Below are 14,548 nucleotides of genomic sequence, written 5' to 3'. Positions count from 1 at the left end.
CAACTGAACGTTATTTATAAATTGTATTGTTCTATTAACGAGGACTGATTTCAGTTAGGCTAAATGACGTTGAAAAATTTAATTAAAGAATAGTCCACGGAAGTTGTCAAGAAGTTAAATAGGTTTCAGAGTTGAGAATATATTGATTTTGATAGGAAATCAGTTTTTGACGTTTTATGACAAGAATATAAAACTCTAATTAAATGATTGATAACTTCTTGTTTGTCTTGGGAGTTAGGATATATTTTTTATAATCAATTACACTGTTCCAAGAAATTAATGCACGACCTATTTTTCTATTTAAATAAGTAGCTTGAAATACTATACCTCAAGAGGAAATAGACCTGTTGAGAAGTGTTTAGATAACCTCGATAACAAAATTATTAAATATAATTTCTGATTGATTCAAAGAGATGTTCTATTTCGTCTTGAGGTATAGTACCCCAAGTTACTTGTACTTCATGTCTCAAAACCTCCAAAGTCCATGGAGCCTGCTCTGGGTCCATGGGTGAAAGGTCCTGAGATCTGGCTAGCCATAGCATCAGATTCACATGGATCTCTTTAGAAAAGTTTAAACTGGCAACATGGGGGCAGAGCATTATATTGCTGAAATATTGGATTCTTGGGCGGATTAAGCTAAGGAAGAACATTCGGCTTTACTACCTTTTGAAGATAACGTTGGGCTGTCATGTTAGTTGCACGACAGAGACAGCAACTCTTTAACTTCTTCTTAGTGGGAATCTTTCAAGGTCTCTGTCATGCACGATGTCTCTCTCAAAATTCAGTAAATATATATATATATATATATATATATATATATATATATATATATATATATAAAATGTAATATTCAATCTAAATTTATTTAATTTAAAATTTAAAAAATTATAACATATTATAACAAAATATTTATTTTAAATAATAAAATAATATATATATATTTAATTTTAAATTTAAAAAAAAACGATTAAATATTTAATTTAAATTTATATAAATTAAAATCAATTAACTCTGATTATCAGCAACATTTTATTTGATACTTTTCTTCTATTAATATTTTATTGGTAACCAGAAAAATAATTGCCAGTTTTATTTAAACAATAAGTTTTTAATAATTTCGATAAATATATAAAAATTTTTAGTTCAATTTTTAAGAAATATTAAATTGTATTAAATAAAAAATATATTATTTTAGAAAAAAATATAAATATTCAAAGTTAAAAGACAATTAAATATTTAATCTAAATTGATAATTAATATTAATAATATAATATGTATATTAAAATATATATAATTAATAATAATATTTAATTTAAAACTAAAAAACAATAAAATTAATTAATTTAAATTAACTTAACAGATTAAATGGTTTTGTTAAACTTGATACAGTTTATTAAAAATGAGGGAAAGAAGAAAACTTTTCTATAGTTATTTTGACGTATAAACAAACAATAATTTTCTTTGACGTCACAGAAAGGATATATATATTCTCTGAATTTTTCAATTATGCAGTCAAATTAACTACTACAAATTTTGTAGTAATGGAAATACCCCATATTAAGTTCAAATTCAAATGTACCTCTTGTCTCAAATAAAAAAAACTAAACGTCTTGTAAAAACTTTTAGACACTTTTTAAAAATCATATACGAGGGTGTTTCAGAGATAATACAAACAATGTACTACTGACTAAAATAGAAATATTTATTTACTTGGAAAATTAACTTCTAGGAATAGAGTATATAATATTAAAAGCTGTAATTGTATTTAAATTTATCAACCCTGTTCTATTTTTGTAACAGATGGTAAATATAAACACCTGCAGTTAGTAAGGGCAGGTAAGGGAAATAATAAACATAACCCACACAAAAATCGTTATATATCATCTACGTCACTGGTGACGTTGCGTCGCTTCAATACTCAATACTTGTACAAGTCCGTTTTTAGACAGTTATTCAACTCTCTTCTATTTTACAGAGCTTTAATTTATTTTTTTATATAAAAATATCGATAAAGACGTTTATTTTTTATTACAGCACCTACGAATTGTTTAAATGTTGTTAGATATTCTTCCACATTAAATCTCCGACGTTTTATGGTGAATTGTTTAATTTTAATGGCGGCCAAGTCGGAGAATATATACGTGAATTGGCGATTAGATTTGTGGTTTCTCGCATTTGAATTGTGGACGTCCTTGCGGAGACCGCCTCTCTCTTTACGGTCATTCGGTTCTGCTCCCTACCAATCGATAAATCACCGTTCGGCAACAACACCGGTTATTTTCCGGTACGACCTTTGGTACCACTTCTTTCTGTTGACGACGTACGCTTGTATTCACTTAATTTATTTTTATTCGTTCAACCAGTTCATTTTTTTTTATTTGTTTTATAGTTTTTTGCGATTGTCAATCATAATTTAAAAGATTCAATATGTTTAATCACATTTTGAAGTGATTAAAAGTGATTCAGTTTGTTTGTCGGTTTGAAGGTCTTTGATTAAAGGTTTAAAAATATTTATTCCATGGCTACTGAAATGGATCGAAGTTGCATAATTGTGTACGATTTATATTTTATAACGCCTGTAAATGATTCAGTTTGCGTCATTTTTATTGTTACCGAAACAGTATTTCTTCCGCCTGTAAATTTCATCTGACAAGGTCGAAGTCAAGAGAAAAGATTTATTAAAAATGGCTTTGTTTTTATATTTAGCCACACACCTATAAATGCCAGCTAAAATTTGTATAAAAAATAACTACTTACCTTTTTAGCACATTAGTATTTCTATGATTTAAGAAATAAACAAAAAATTTTACGTTTAAACTAACTTTTATTAAAAAAATAAATATATGTATAAATACTTGATGAATAATATAAAGCTTCTATTGCATAAACTCAATAAATAATAACTTAAGAGAAATGATAAAACAAGACATAAATAATATTAAATATAACTGACTTATCAATAAAATTAAACCTATATACAAAACATTTAGAGTATTAAATTTTGGTTCTTTCAGTACAAAATTTTACAAATAAAATCCCCTTCAAAGTTCACCCCACTTAACAATATGATTGTTATTACTTAACAAACTTTTTTGTAACATTAAAATCGTATTCGTTCATAGAACTTACAAGCTTAATATATCATAGATATATGGGACCAAAATCACCGTTTTTCGAAACGATATTCCTAAAAGACCTCCACGGAAAAGGCGTCGTTTCAAGAGTCGAGCACCAGAGCAAAAGCCCGAGCTCAGACTCCACCCAGAAACGTACAGCTCAATTCCAGATCCCGGAAATCGTCTCTACTCCACGGCAAACTTCAACTTAAGTTATAAAACTAAACAGGAAATTACCTTCCGTGAAAAATAACTCGTCTTAATGCCTAACTGGCATATCTCGTCTGTAGTAATACCCTACCAGACGAGTATTAACTTAACTGGCCACCCTGATAACTTCAAGGCGACGCGCCGATTAACCTACACCTCAACCCTAACCAACCCCGTATGTACATCCCCCAACTTAAAGGTTGTACGGATGACAGAATTGATAGACCAATCTTTGCGATCGTTCGGTCTTTTTCATAATACCCTTCTTGTAGTACTGCCGTATCGATCTGCTGAGCTTGTCGTAGTTCATGGCCGGCCTGTTCTTCCTTTTGCCCCACAAACGGGCCACTTTGACCGAGTCTTCGATTTTGAATATGCCCTTGGTGCGATCCAGCCACCGGATACACGAGCCGTGTAACTGGGGGGACGCGAGCAGCTCCTTCAGGAACTGCCAGAGGTGGATGTGGGAGCCGCCGCTTCGGGACGTTGACGGTTTCGCGTCGGGTTTCGAGGAAGAGTCTTCGTCTTCTTCTGAAATTTTATTCGAGTAAGAACAAAGACATGAAGAAAGACTATTTAAGCACTTATGAATAATTTAAACGAGCACGATAACACGAGTGTGTGTGTGTGTGTTTGGAAGAGTGGCCGACCTTCAAAGAAACCGTTCTAGTTATAATATTAATCAAGTCGTTGTTGAAATGCGGCGGATAAAATGTTTTAGCATTTACGAATAAATTCTTGCCAAGCGAAAAGGTTATGGGAATATGTTGGCTTTTTCTCTTTTTCTACACTGGAAAAAATCCAGTGTTTTATTATCGTTTCAGAGCTATTTATGAGTAAATCGTTGATCGTTTCTCACTTCAGTTTCTTTGTTTGTTTGAGAAATTGCCAGATAGTTTTGAATTAATGTTTTTAATTATCTTATAATATTTTATTGGATACTTAGAGTTGTTTTACTTTGGTTCAGCACATTAAAATCTTAAGAAATTTTATTCATTCTGCTTCCTACTTCTTGTTCATTGTTTATTGATAGCTTTGTAATATTGATTACATTATTTGCTACTTGAAACATTGTTAAAAGGTTTTACTCTGATGATCGATCTTGTTTACAATTCAACAAGCAAAAAAACTAAATCAGAAGGTGTGGTTGACGTTTTGGAATAATTACACGCATATTTCAACTGTTGACCATGGAATTCTTTCACGGTACGTACACCTCATTTCGCAACAAACAAATACTACTTTAATTCAATTCTTACCATCCGACATGTCTCCACTGGAGGCGTTACTGGATGCGGTCTCAGGAAGCCACGTTTCCTCCGAATAAGCGGCCTTCCAGATCTCAAGCTGTGCGTGCAAAATTTCCCCAGCCTGTAAAAGAGCCAAACAACTTAAAATTGTAATCCATCTTGGTGTTAGTTGTGCGTTAGAACAGGTTTTGTCAGGGATTGTTCGGCTGACACGATAACAAATTAATACTGCTAATCTGAGTGTGTCAAAGATTTATGTCGGAAACAATTGGAAGTGTAACAAATAGTGTTTTCACTTTTGGATTTTTCATCGATTTTCACCAGCACGTGACTCATCACAACAAAATAATCGGCATTCCGTACGAATTGAACGTTCGGAAGTGGGTCGTGGTAGAAAGACTTTCTCCGCAGGTTTCTTGACCGTCACGAAGCGCTTTTTCCCCGATCGCGTTGCCGGTTGTGTAAAGGACGTCCGATGACATTGCCCGCGGAAAGGTTAATCCTCCGGCTTGATAACGATGCAACAATCAAGATTTTATCTACTTTTGCTGCACCAAAACCAGTTTATTTGTGGCCAATATTTAATTGCTGAAACTTGTGCTAGAAGTAGTTTTTCGATTGTTCAAAAAGTGCCCCACAAACTGCATCTGGTCATTAATGCAAACACAAATAAATGAGTTTTGTTTAGCAAACACGTTTATTATTATTTATAGTCGGTTTTAACCTAGATTCTTGAACACACCTACCAATTTATTATCGATATAATTATTATTTTAATAAGAGCAAGCAAACACAATTTGCATCTTAATTATATGAGCGAATCTGTATCAACATTTTAATTACGTTTTGCGTGCAACTTTCCCGAATTTTTTTTTACCCGAGGTTTTCCCGCCTAACCTTTGAACTTGCACGATGAGATAATGGTGCGATTTGCGCAATTACCCATCCATGATGTCATTGGTTTCTCACGGGGCAACCTCAGATTAATGACTCAGCCAATTTCGATCGATTTGTCATTCGATTAACTTACCTGTGGTGATCTTCGGGTGAATTCCGCCTCGGGCATGTTCACCAAATCGAAGCCCGAAATGTCCCACTGGTCTACGGACGGCTCCGGGAGGTTCGACTGGCTGGAAGTCCACTTCAGCCAAGACAAAACGTTCGCCGTCGACCACTTTTGGGGGTCTACAATAAAAATAATTGGCTTAATAACAAAGACATTGAAGAATAAGTTTTCTTCCAGAAGGACAATGTATGAAACAAATGCTGGTAATTTGAAATGTGGTGCAATGCTTGACTGATTGAGAAACCGCTTGACCTAATTAGTTGGAAACGCGATAAAATATTAAATAATTTATCAACATTACAAATCACTCAACACGGTTAATAATCTGATCTTTATTGCACCCGTAATTATTTTACAAGAACCGATTAGTCGCCATCGAGATATTCAGGAGGATCTGCTGTTATACCAATTCAATTGCGTCAACGCCGATAACATAAATAAGATTTTCAATTCGTGTGCGTCACGACCAGATTTATAATTTCAGCATTTCACCGATAAAAAATCCTCCTGAAAAAATTGGTTTAATAACAAATCTTGAATGGTGAACGAATACGTGACTTTCTTGGAACCTTCAGAAAAGAAAAAGGCAAGTTGACGTTCACCCACGCGGTTTTCAACGCGCAAAACTATCATACGAGACCCATGAACTAGAATGTTGGGTGTGGTAACGAGATTTTATTTATCAAGGCCGACGTCCGTGCTTTTTTCCTTCGTTTTCGTTTTGTCAAACGTTTTGCAAACGATGCCTAAGTAATTAGAACACTTCGTTCCTTTCTAGTGGGGTGTTTTACTTTTAGAACCCAATCGATTGCAAAAAATGTCTCTAACTCTACTATTTTTGTGTTTATATTAAATAATGTCACGGACAAATTAATATATTTGTTAAAATTAAAAACAAAGACACAATAAGTAAAAACAAAATCATAAATAGTCATAATTCATGACCATTTATAATTGATGAAGTCACTGACATTAACATCTTGATTTCAAAAAATTGCCCTAAACAATAATCTTTTAAGTCACTCTCTCAAAATTATCAAATCTTAATAAAAAAAGACATTTAAAACTGACAAAACAAAGACCAGCTTGACTTCGTATGTGACGAAAAGCATAAAAAATCTGAGACATAATCAAGCAATTAAAAGGAGTTAGAACTCACCAGGAGAGATTCCCAAAGCAGCACACGTACGTCCGACATCCTTCCTGACCTCCTCGATTACCATGTTCAGCACAGGCTCCCGGGCCAACTGCTCGTTGCAACTCCTCATCAAATCGCCCTCCACATTCTCGTCCTGCTCCTCCATTTTGATGTCCTGCCCGTTCATGAAGCCCAGGTCGAAGGGCCTGATGTTGTACTTCTTCTGGAACGTGGTGTCCTTGAGCACCTCCCGCAGGAGCTGATGGTCGCGCGGCTTCTCCGGCACAATCTGGTGCTCCGTCTTCTTGAGGTCCTCCTCGATGAGTTGCCGGAACGTGTCTGTTTGGTTGTATGCCTGCAGTATGTTCGAGAAGTCGGTGTTTTCCTGTTTTATTTGTTTTTCCAGCGCATTGTTCTCTAACAGGAGCACATCCGGGTTTTCCGACTTCAAGTTGATTTGTTGTTCCGGCGATGATAGATTGGTGTAGTTCCCGGGACTGGTGGGCGAGGAGAAGCTGCACGGCGATAGGTAGTTCTCTTCTTTGATCTGGAACGGCGAGAACGACGGCAAAGGCGACGTGCTCTCCTTGTAGCCGTTCTGCAGGTAATCTTCCCCGGCGCAGGGGGAACGGGAATATATTGAATTCGGGGATGGCGTGTACAAAGATAGCTCCGGACTGCTGGGATAATAATTAACCTCAGATTGTCTGTAGGCCGAGAATTGATCGTTCGGCGACAGCAACCCCTGACTGTGTGGAGAATAGGGAGACAAACTGCCAGGTGAGTTCGGATAATTCTGCGGCACCTCCAGATAAATGTTCGTGACGCTTTTGTCCTCGGGAAGCAACAGTTTCGGTATGTCAGGGCTCAGTTCTGGGTTTTTGACGCCTTGATGGAAACTGGCGAAGATCTTCGGCTTCTCCACCTCGACCTGATTGTAGAACTGTGTGGAGGGCGACACACAGGGCAAGAGCGACAAGTCAAAGTTCTCGGCGAAGGTGCTGTAGTCGCATGGAGGCGTGAAACCGGCCGATGGTACCGTTTGTGGCATCTGTAACAGAATCATGATAATCTGGTGGTTTGGACGATTTTGAATGATGCGATGACGTGCGTTAACCATGTGTATTTGTTTGTTTTTCGATTGGATTATTTGCAGATGTGCTAAATTCGCGATGCCGATTGACTATTTTAAAAAGGGATATTTTTAGATTAACTACGTTAATGCGGTTTAACACCCATAATCTATTAATGAAAAAGTTAATCGAGTTTTACGTATTGATGGTCATTAAACTGTTGCACGAGGTTGGCCACAACATTTCCTCAAGTTATATTGAGTACCGTACTGGTAAATTTACCAACAGAAAACCAAAAATTAAATTTTACCTGTTAAACTCAAAATTACATGTTATTTTTACACACAAAATGTACTTCTAAAACAAAAACACGCGGCGAACTGAGGAACGCACATCTTGCTCTTGTACGGTACTGATACAACCTTGGTTTCTTCATTGTTACAACGACCGTTTTTTATTATCCACGTTCGAATTTTTGGTACTGTTGTCGAGACGTGACGTCATTGCGTCTGTCTTCCTGGACCAACTGGAATTTATTCAGATCAAAATTAAGTGTCATAGATCTTTCAATGGATAAATATGTATATTTAATTGTATCAAACTTTTAATTAGCAAACAAAACATATTTTTTATAATTAATAAACACTAAAATTTAATTTGAATGGTTATGACGCCTTAAAGAATGGTATGACGAAATTTAATTTCAAATTAATTAACATTATCGGTATTAAAATCAACACGGATACGGATCGAAGAGTTTTCGTGACTGGAGGAAAACCCAGTCCTTGATTTATTCGTAAATTTTAACATCCGTTTATGATTTTATTTAATAATTTGCAGGTCTTTAACCTTTGTTTTTCTTGTATAATAGTTTAATAATTTTTAAAATTGTGTAATAAACTTCCTACTTGGGAATTTCGTTGTGATTTGTACACACAAAGTGCATTGCACTTTAGTGAAAGTCGAGTTTCCAGTCAATAATTTTAGTAAAATTACTTTTTCTTACTAAATATTAGTTATCAACAGGATTTGATTAAATGAATAAGAAGTTTTTTGTTATATTTTAATATTAATTAGTGTTTTTTCCCTTAGGACAAAATAATCCAGTACAACATTGTATATTTTTATAAGTCCACTGGAAGTAATTTCGCTAAAACTAATGAACAATATAAATTTTATATAATAAATTTGACCTTCTGGAAACCTTAATTACGTACATGAAATCATACAATAAAATTTTCCTTTGCTTCTTCGCAATAATATTTACGAAAACATTACTATTGTAAAACAAAAATCAATCAAAACGTACAAATCGAACGTGTTGTAGCGAATCGAAAAATAATGGAAACGTCCAGCATGAAAATTGATTAGCACGGCTCAGAGTACAGTTACCAAAACCTGTTCAGCCTATTAAAACGATTTAAACAAATTCGCCGCCGCTCGTATTCAATTAAACTCAGCATTTTTGAAACAAAAACATGGATGCACTGTTTGTTCTTCCATTAACATATTTAATTGTGGCGTACGAACCGACATTCCGATTATTCGAGCGGGCTCAACGATATTACGTGTTCGCCAGGAAAAACCGACCATCCTTGAAACTGACAAACAAGATTTCATACCTGTTTGCACGGTGTGTTTTATTCAAAACGATTGAAATAAATTAAAAGTGAATGTGTTATGGTTCCATTTTGTACGTTGCCATTGTTAATTTATTCGGTACCACGTGGATACAATCGATATACAAATCAATGTTCATTCAAGGATCCAGTACTACCATTTCTTTACCCCAATCAGTATTTTAGTCAGCAAATGTTTGCGTAATTAATCAATTTCTGGGAACCCCTGAAATTACGTGCGAATAAAAACGGTGCTTGGCACCGAAAATGAGTGCGTCACGATTCGAAGAACAACGAAGAGAAAGTTCTCTTTACATAATCGATCTTGTTCGATATTTGAATTTGTTTGCGACAATTATTAAATTTTTGTTGTGAGTCATCGTTTAATTAATGAATGGACGTAGTAATGTTATCGATACGATGGAAAACATGCGTTTTTTGAATGTAATTGCAGTTTGTTGTATGTTTGTTGTGACTCAACCAAATGGTATTCGATTCATAGGTTCGATGGTTAAAGTCAAAACTGAGATTTAACTATCAAATTTTACTTTTCAATAAAACATTTGTGTTTTTTTAGTTAAGGTTTGATTGAATTTCTTAAATTTTATCAAATGCTATACATATTATTTGTTAATTTCTAATTTTATAAACAATATACTAGGAAATTTATTGAATTGAAATTAAAATATGAATTAAGTTAATTAACATATCAGTAATTTTATCTAAAATAACGTGTAGAAATTTTTATTTCAAATAATTTGATTTTTAATTTTATCTACTAACACATTTATTGGATTCTTTAAGAAAAGTTTTAGAAGACATCAAATGAAAAATATGAATTAAATTAATTTATGTTTATTGGTAATTTTATCTAAAACAACGTTTAAAGATTTTTATTTTACAATTTCAAATACTTTGATTTATAATTTCAGAAGAATTCTACTAAGAAATTTTATAAAAGTTCAAATGAAAAATATGAATGAAAACACAGTGTAAAGATTTTTATTGAACAATTTCAAATTCTTTGAGAAATCAAAATTAGAAATAATTTCAGAAGAAATTTATTGGGTTCTTTAGGTAAAATTTTAAAAGATGTCAAATGTAAAATATTAATTATTGTTTATTGGTAATTTTATCTAAAACAATGTGTGAAGATTTTTATTTAACAATTTCTAATACTTTGATTTCTAATTTCAGAAGAATTCGACTAAGAAATTTACTGGGTAAGTAAAATTTTAGAAAATATAAAATGAAAAATATGAATTAAATTAATTATTGTTTATTGGTAATTTTATCTAAAACACTGAATAAAGATTTTTATTTAAAAATTTCAAATACTCTGATTACCTATTTCAGAAAAATTTTAAAAAATGTCAAAAGAAGAATATGAATTAATTTGTAATTTTATCTAATACAATGTATAATATAAAGAGTTTTATTTAACAATTTCAAACACTTATAATAATTTACAATTCTTTAAGAATTCTACGAAAAATTTAGTTGGGTTCTTTAAAAATGTCATATTTTAATATTAGTGTAATGCTTAAGATTATTTATTGAATTGATTAATGCATTTCTTGGTATATTAATATGTAAATTGTTTTCAAAATTATTATTATCATATTTACTTAATTAATTATGCAATTCACTAATCTTTCCTAGCTTGACATTAATTCAACAAAAGGACAACTGAAGACGATAATAATGTATATAATTATTGATTCATAAATTACTTACTAACAAGTTATAAGTAGCAATTAGTCAAACGGTAAAATTAACTGCAAAGTTATTACAATAGAAATTTTTAATATCGAAGCTTCCAACATTGAAAAATAACACAGAGCCCGTCCAAACAAACAGTTCTATTTTTACCTTTCAGAAATCAGCAGAACACGTCCGAGCAAAACTCAAATCACACACGGTTTGTTTTCGGAAATGAACAGATTTTCATTGATGATTTTCTCAACCTACTCACTCATTAGTTCCGGAAAATGTTTCGTACTAGACGTGAGAGCTTCAATTACTGAACGCCAGCTAAGTAACGATACTTGTTCGTTGTTTTAACAACGTGCAATTTTGTGACTCATTCGTTTCATTTTTCGTTAAGTTTGGAAAAGTTAATTAATTAATTAATTGATTAATTAATTAAATTTGTCGCTCTTTAATCAGTGTTTTGGTAACTGCAAAATTGAATTTTGAACTTGCGATTCCATAATTATACAATGGGATTAGAAACAATTATTAAAAGTCGATAATGTCTTAAAAATTGGTCCATTACGATAAACATAATTCGTTGAAATGTTTACAGAATGTTGAACTGCAACCTTTTTTATCAACCGTTTATCTCGTGTCTTAACTTTTTTTTGATTTGGATGTACAAACCACGAGTTTCAAAACCGATAAACTGTTTATAAAACAACTAAATTCTAAAAATATTTTATTCTCTTAATATCACATTTACCGATTATAAATCTTTGATTATATTTAATCACTGATTAAAGTCATGAATATTTTTGGATGTTGGTAATTGGTTTTTTCCCCGATCAACAAATTAACCATCAAATTACATTCCGATATTCATAGATTCCTGCATGACATCATCTTATTAAATTCAATTCAAAAAAAACAACTTTACTTTCAAAGCACGATCTAAAAGCACCGAAAAAAACCTTAGGATAAACGCACCTTTTTAATTTACAAATCGGCCAAATTATTTGCATTTTAGACTTGTATACTGTTTTATTGTTATTAATAAATACTTTCACTGCATACACTAATTTGGGCAACGCACAATTATATTTTTGCACAGTTGCGCAACCTTGAAATATCAATGGACAAACTTATCTGAAGGAAAAATTTTTTCACTTGTTTTTCGCAAGATATTTTCTAAAAACTTCTATTGTACTTTAATGATGTTCACATTGATGAAGTTATAACAATATTACAACAGATGTTTTAGTGAAAATTTCAGCAAGTGCACTAAATAGTTGTTTATTGTTTTAAGAAGGTTTAAAATATATTGAAACTTGCTATAAGATTGTACAAAGTGTTGATGGCTTCAAAAGATTTCGTTAAAAGTTCAGCGAATAAAGCCTTATAACTATAAGTTCAGCTTATTACAGAAAAAAATAGTGATCATTGTATAATGAAGAAATATTCCTGCTGCTTAAAACAAAACAACGCTTTGCAGTGCAAATAATGGTTACCATTTAAGGCACCATCATAAATACTAAGAATCCTGCTTACTGTCTCGTCCATCTCCGTATTCCTGTTGAGCAGTACCATTTCCAAACGTCAGCAGGTCGTTTTCACAGTCGCACTATCTCTCGTAATCAAAAAGTCACAACCAGTCAATATGGTTCCTCATTAAAACGCACAAAAGTCGAATTCCTGCTGGTAAAATACGTGCAAAAAAAATGGTGGCTGATACTGCGTGATGCGCACCATCCGACTGTTCGACACTCAATGGTTTGGTACTGGTCTTTCTAAAGTCGCGGCCTACTTAGAGTCGTGGGGCCCGACAAGAAACAAGTGAAAGACGGCAAGTCGACCGGGCTCAGATCGGGTTTAAGAATGTGTTGAGGCAGTGGCGTGCGCTGTGATGTAATTCGTGCCAATGCGCACGGATTTATTTTGCGGTTTCTATGGTAATTTTTTGTTTTCTGGATTTGTTCGTTTACGCTATGCATAAAAATACAATTGATGACAGTTTAAAATGGTGCTGGGTAATTGGTTGTTCTGTTTTTTTAATTTTTCCAAGTGGTTCACAGTTAAAATTAATAGTTTTAATGAACTAAACAATTTTTAAATAATTTCATTTACGAATTCTAAGACAGTTTACAGATATTTAAGATTAAAGCATCATATCGTTTAAATTTCAACTTACCTTTTTCACTTACCTTTTTCTCTTATAAATTTATTTCAAGAAATTTTACTTTATTTTGGATATTACTAAAATATAAACAAACATAATGGTATTTGTACATCTGTAAACAATTTTAAAAAACATTAAGAACCTTCAACTTAAAGTAGATAACCTTCTTAGGCAAAATAATAATAGAAAATTACTTATTTCTTTTAATTTAAATTTTAGAAATTTTAATTTATTTTAGATATTAATAAAATATTATCAAAGATACCACTACATTTAAACTTGTGTTAAACAAATTGTGTTAAAAGTATTAAAAACATTCAATTAAAAAATATAGACTTTCTTGGACCAAAAATGATGGAAATTGTGTTTTCCTATTTTAAATTAAATTTAAAAATTTTTAATTTATTATGGATATCAATAAATAAACTAAAATTAATTACATTTAAACTTATATAAAATATTTTAAAAAGAATTAAAAACTGTCAATTTAAAATTCATAACTTTTTTAGACAAAATAATATCGGAAAATTACATTTTTCTCTTTTAATTTAAATTCTAGAAATTTTTATTTACTAATTAATTTAAACTATTACAAAAAAGCATTAAAAATATTCATCTTTAGAAAAAAATAGATAATATTTGTCTAACTTTTAAATTAAATTTAAAAAATTTTAATTTATTTTGGATATTAATTAATTTATTTATTTATAGGATTGAAATTATATTTTAAAAAAACACCTTTAATTTAAAATTGAAAACCTGAGACAAAATAATAATGGAAAGTTACTTTTTCCTCCATTCAATTAATTTTAAGAACAAATTATTTTGAATATTAATAAAATATAACTACACGTAAGTAATTACACTTAAATTATGTAAAAAATTATAAAGAACATTACAAATCCTCAATTTAATATTGAAAACCTTAGATAAAAGCATAATGGAAAATTATTTTTTTCTTTTCCACTCCTTCTTACATTACTTTTTTCTAATGTAAATTAATTTCAAGAGATTTTAATGTATTATCGAAATGTATAAAATAAGACAAAAGTACTATTAACATTAAATATAAAATGGAAAACCTTTCTAGTCAAAGTAATAATAGCTTATTTTTCCTAAATTTTTAAGAAATTTTAATTTATTTTGGAGATTAACAAAATATACACCACATTTTTAATGACAAATAAAAACAAACATAAAAA

At 31.6% G+C, this 14,548-nt stretch overlaps 1 protein-coding gene across 1 annotated transcript; it reads right to left on the bottom strand.

The window, feature by feature from the left end:
* Positions 1 to 2,805: 2,805 nt before the first annotated feature.
* On the bottom strand, positions 2,806 to 13,006 carry LOC109597253 (DNA-binding protein D-ETS-4). Its single transcript, XM_020012898.2, has 5 exons — positions 12,719 to 13,006; positions 6,802 to 7,831; positions 5,607 to 5,761; positions 4,586 to 4,697; positions 2,806 to 3,857 (listed from the first exon to the last, which is right to left on the bottom strand). The coding sequence occupies exons 1-5, from the start codon at positions 12,755 to 12,757 to the stop codon at positions 3,520 to 3,522; spliced, it is 1,674 nt and encodes a 557-aa protein (XP_019868457.1). The 5' UTR covers positions 12,758 to 13,006; the 3' UTR covers positions 2,806 to 3,519.
* Positions 13,007 to 14,548: the final 1,542 nt, after the last annotated feature.

Source organism: Aethina tumida, chromosome 7 (genome assembly GCF_024364675.1).
Source record: "Aethina tumida isolate Nest 87 chromosome 7, icAetTumi1.1, whole genome shotgun sequence".
NCBI lineage: Eukaryota > Metazoa > Arthropoda > Insecta > Coleoptera > Nitidulidae > Aethina > Aethina tumida.
This window is presented reverse-complemented; position numbering and strand designations above follow the sequence as displayed.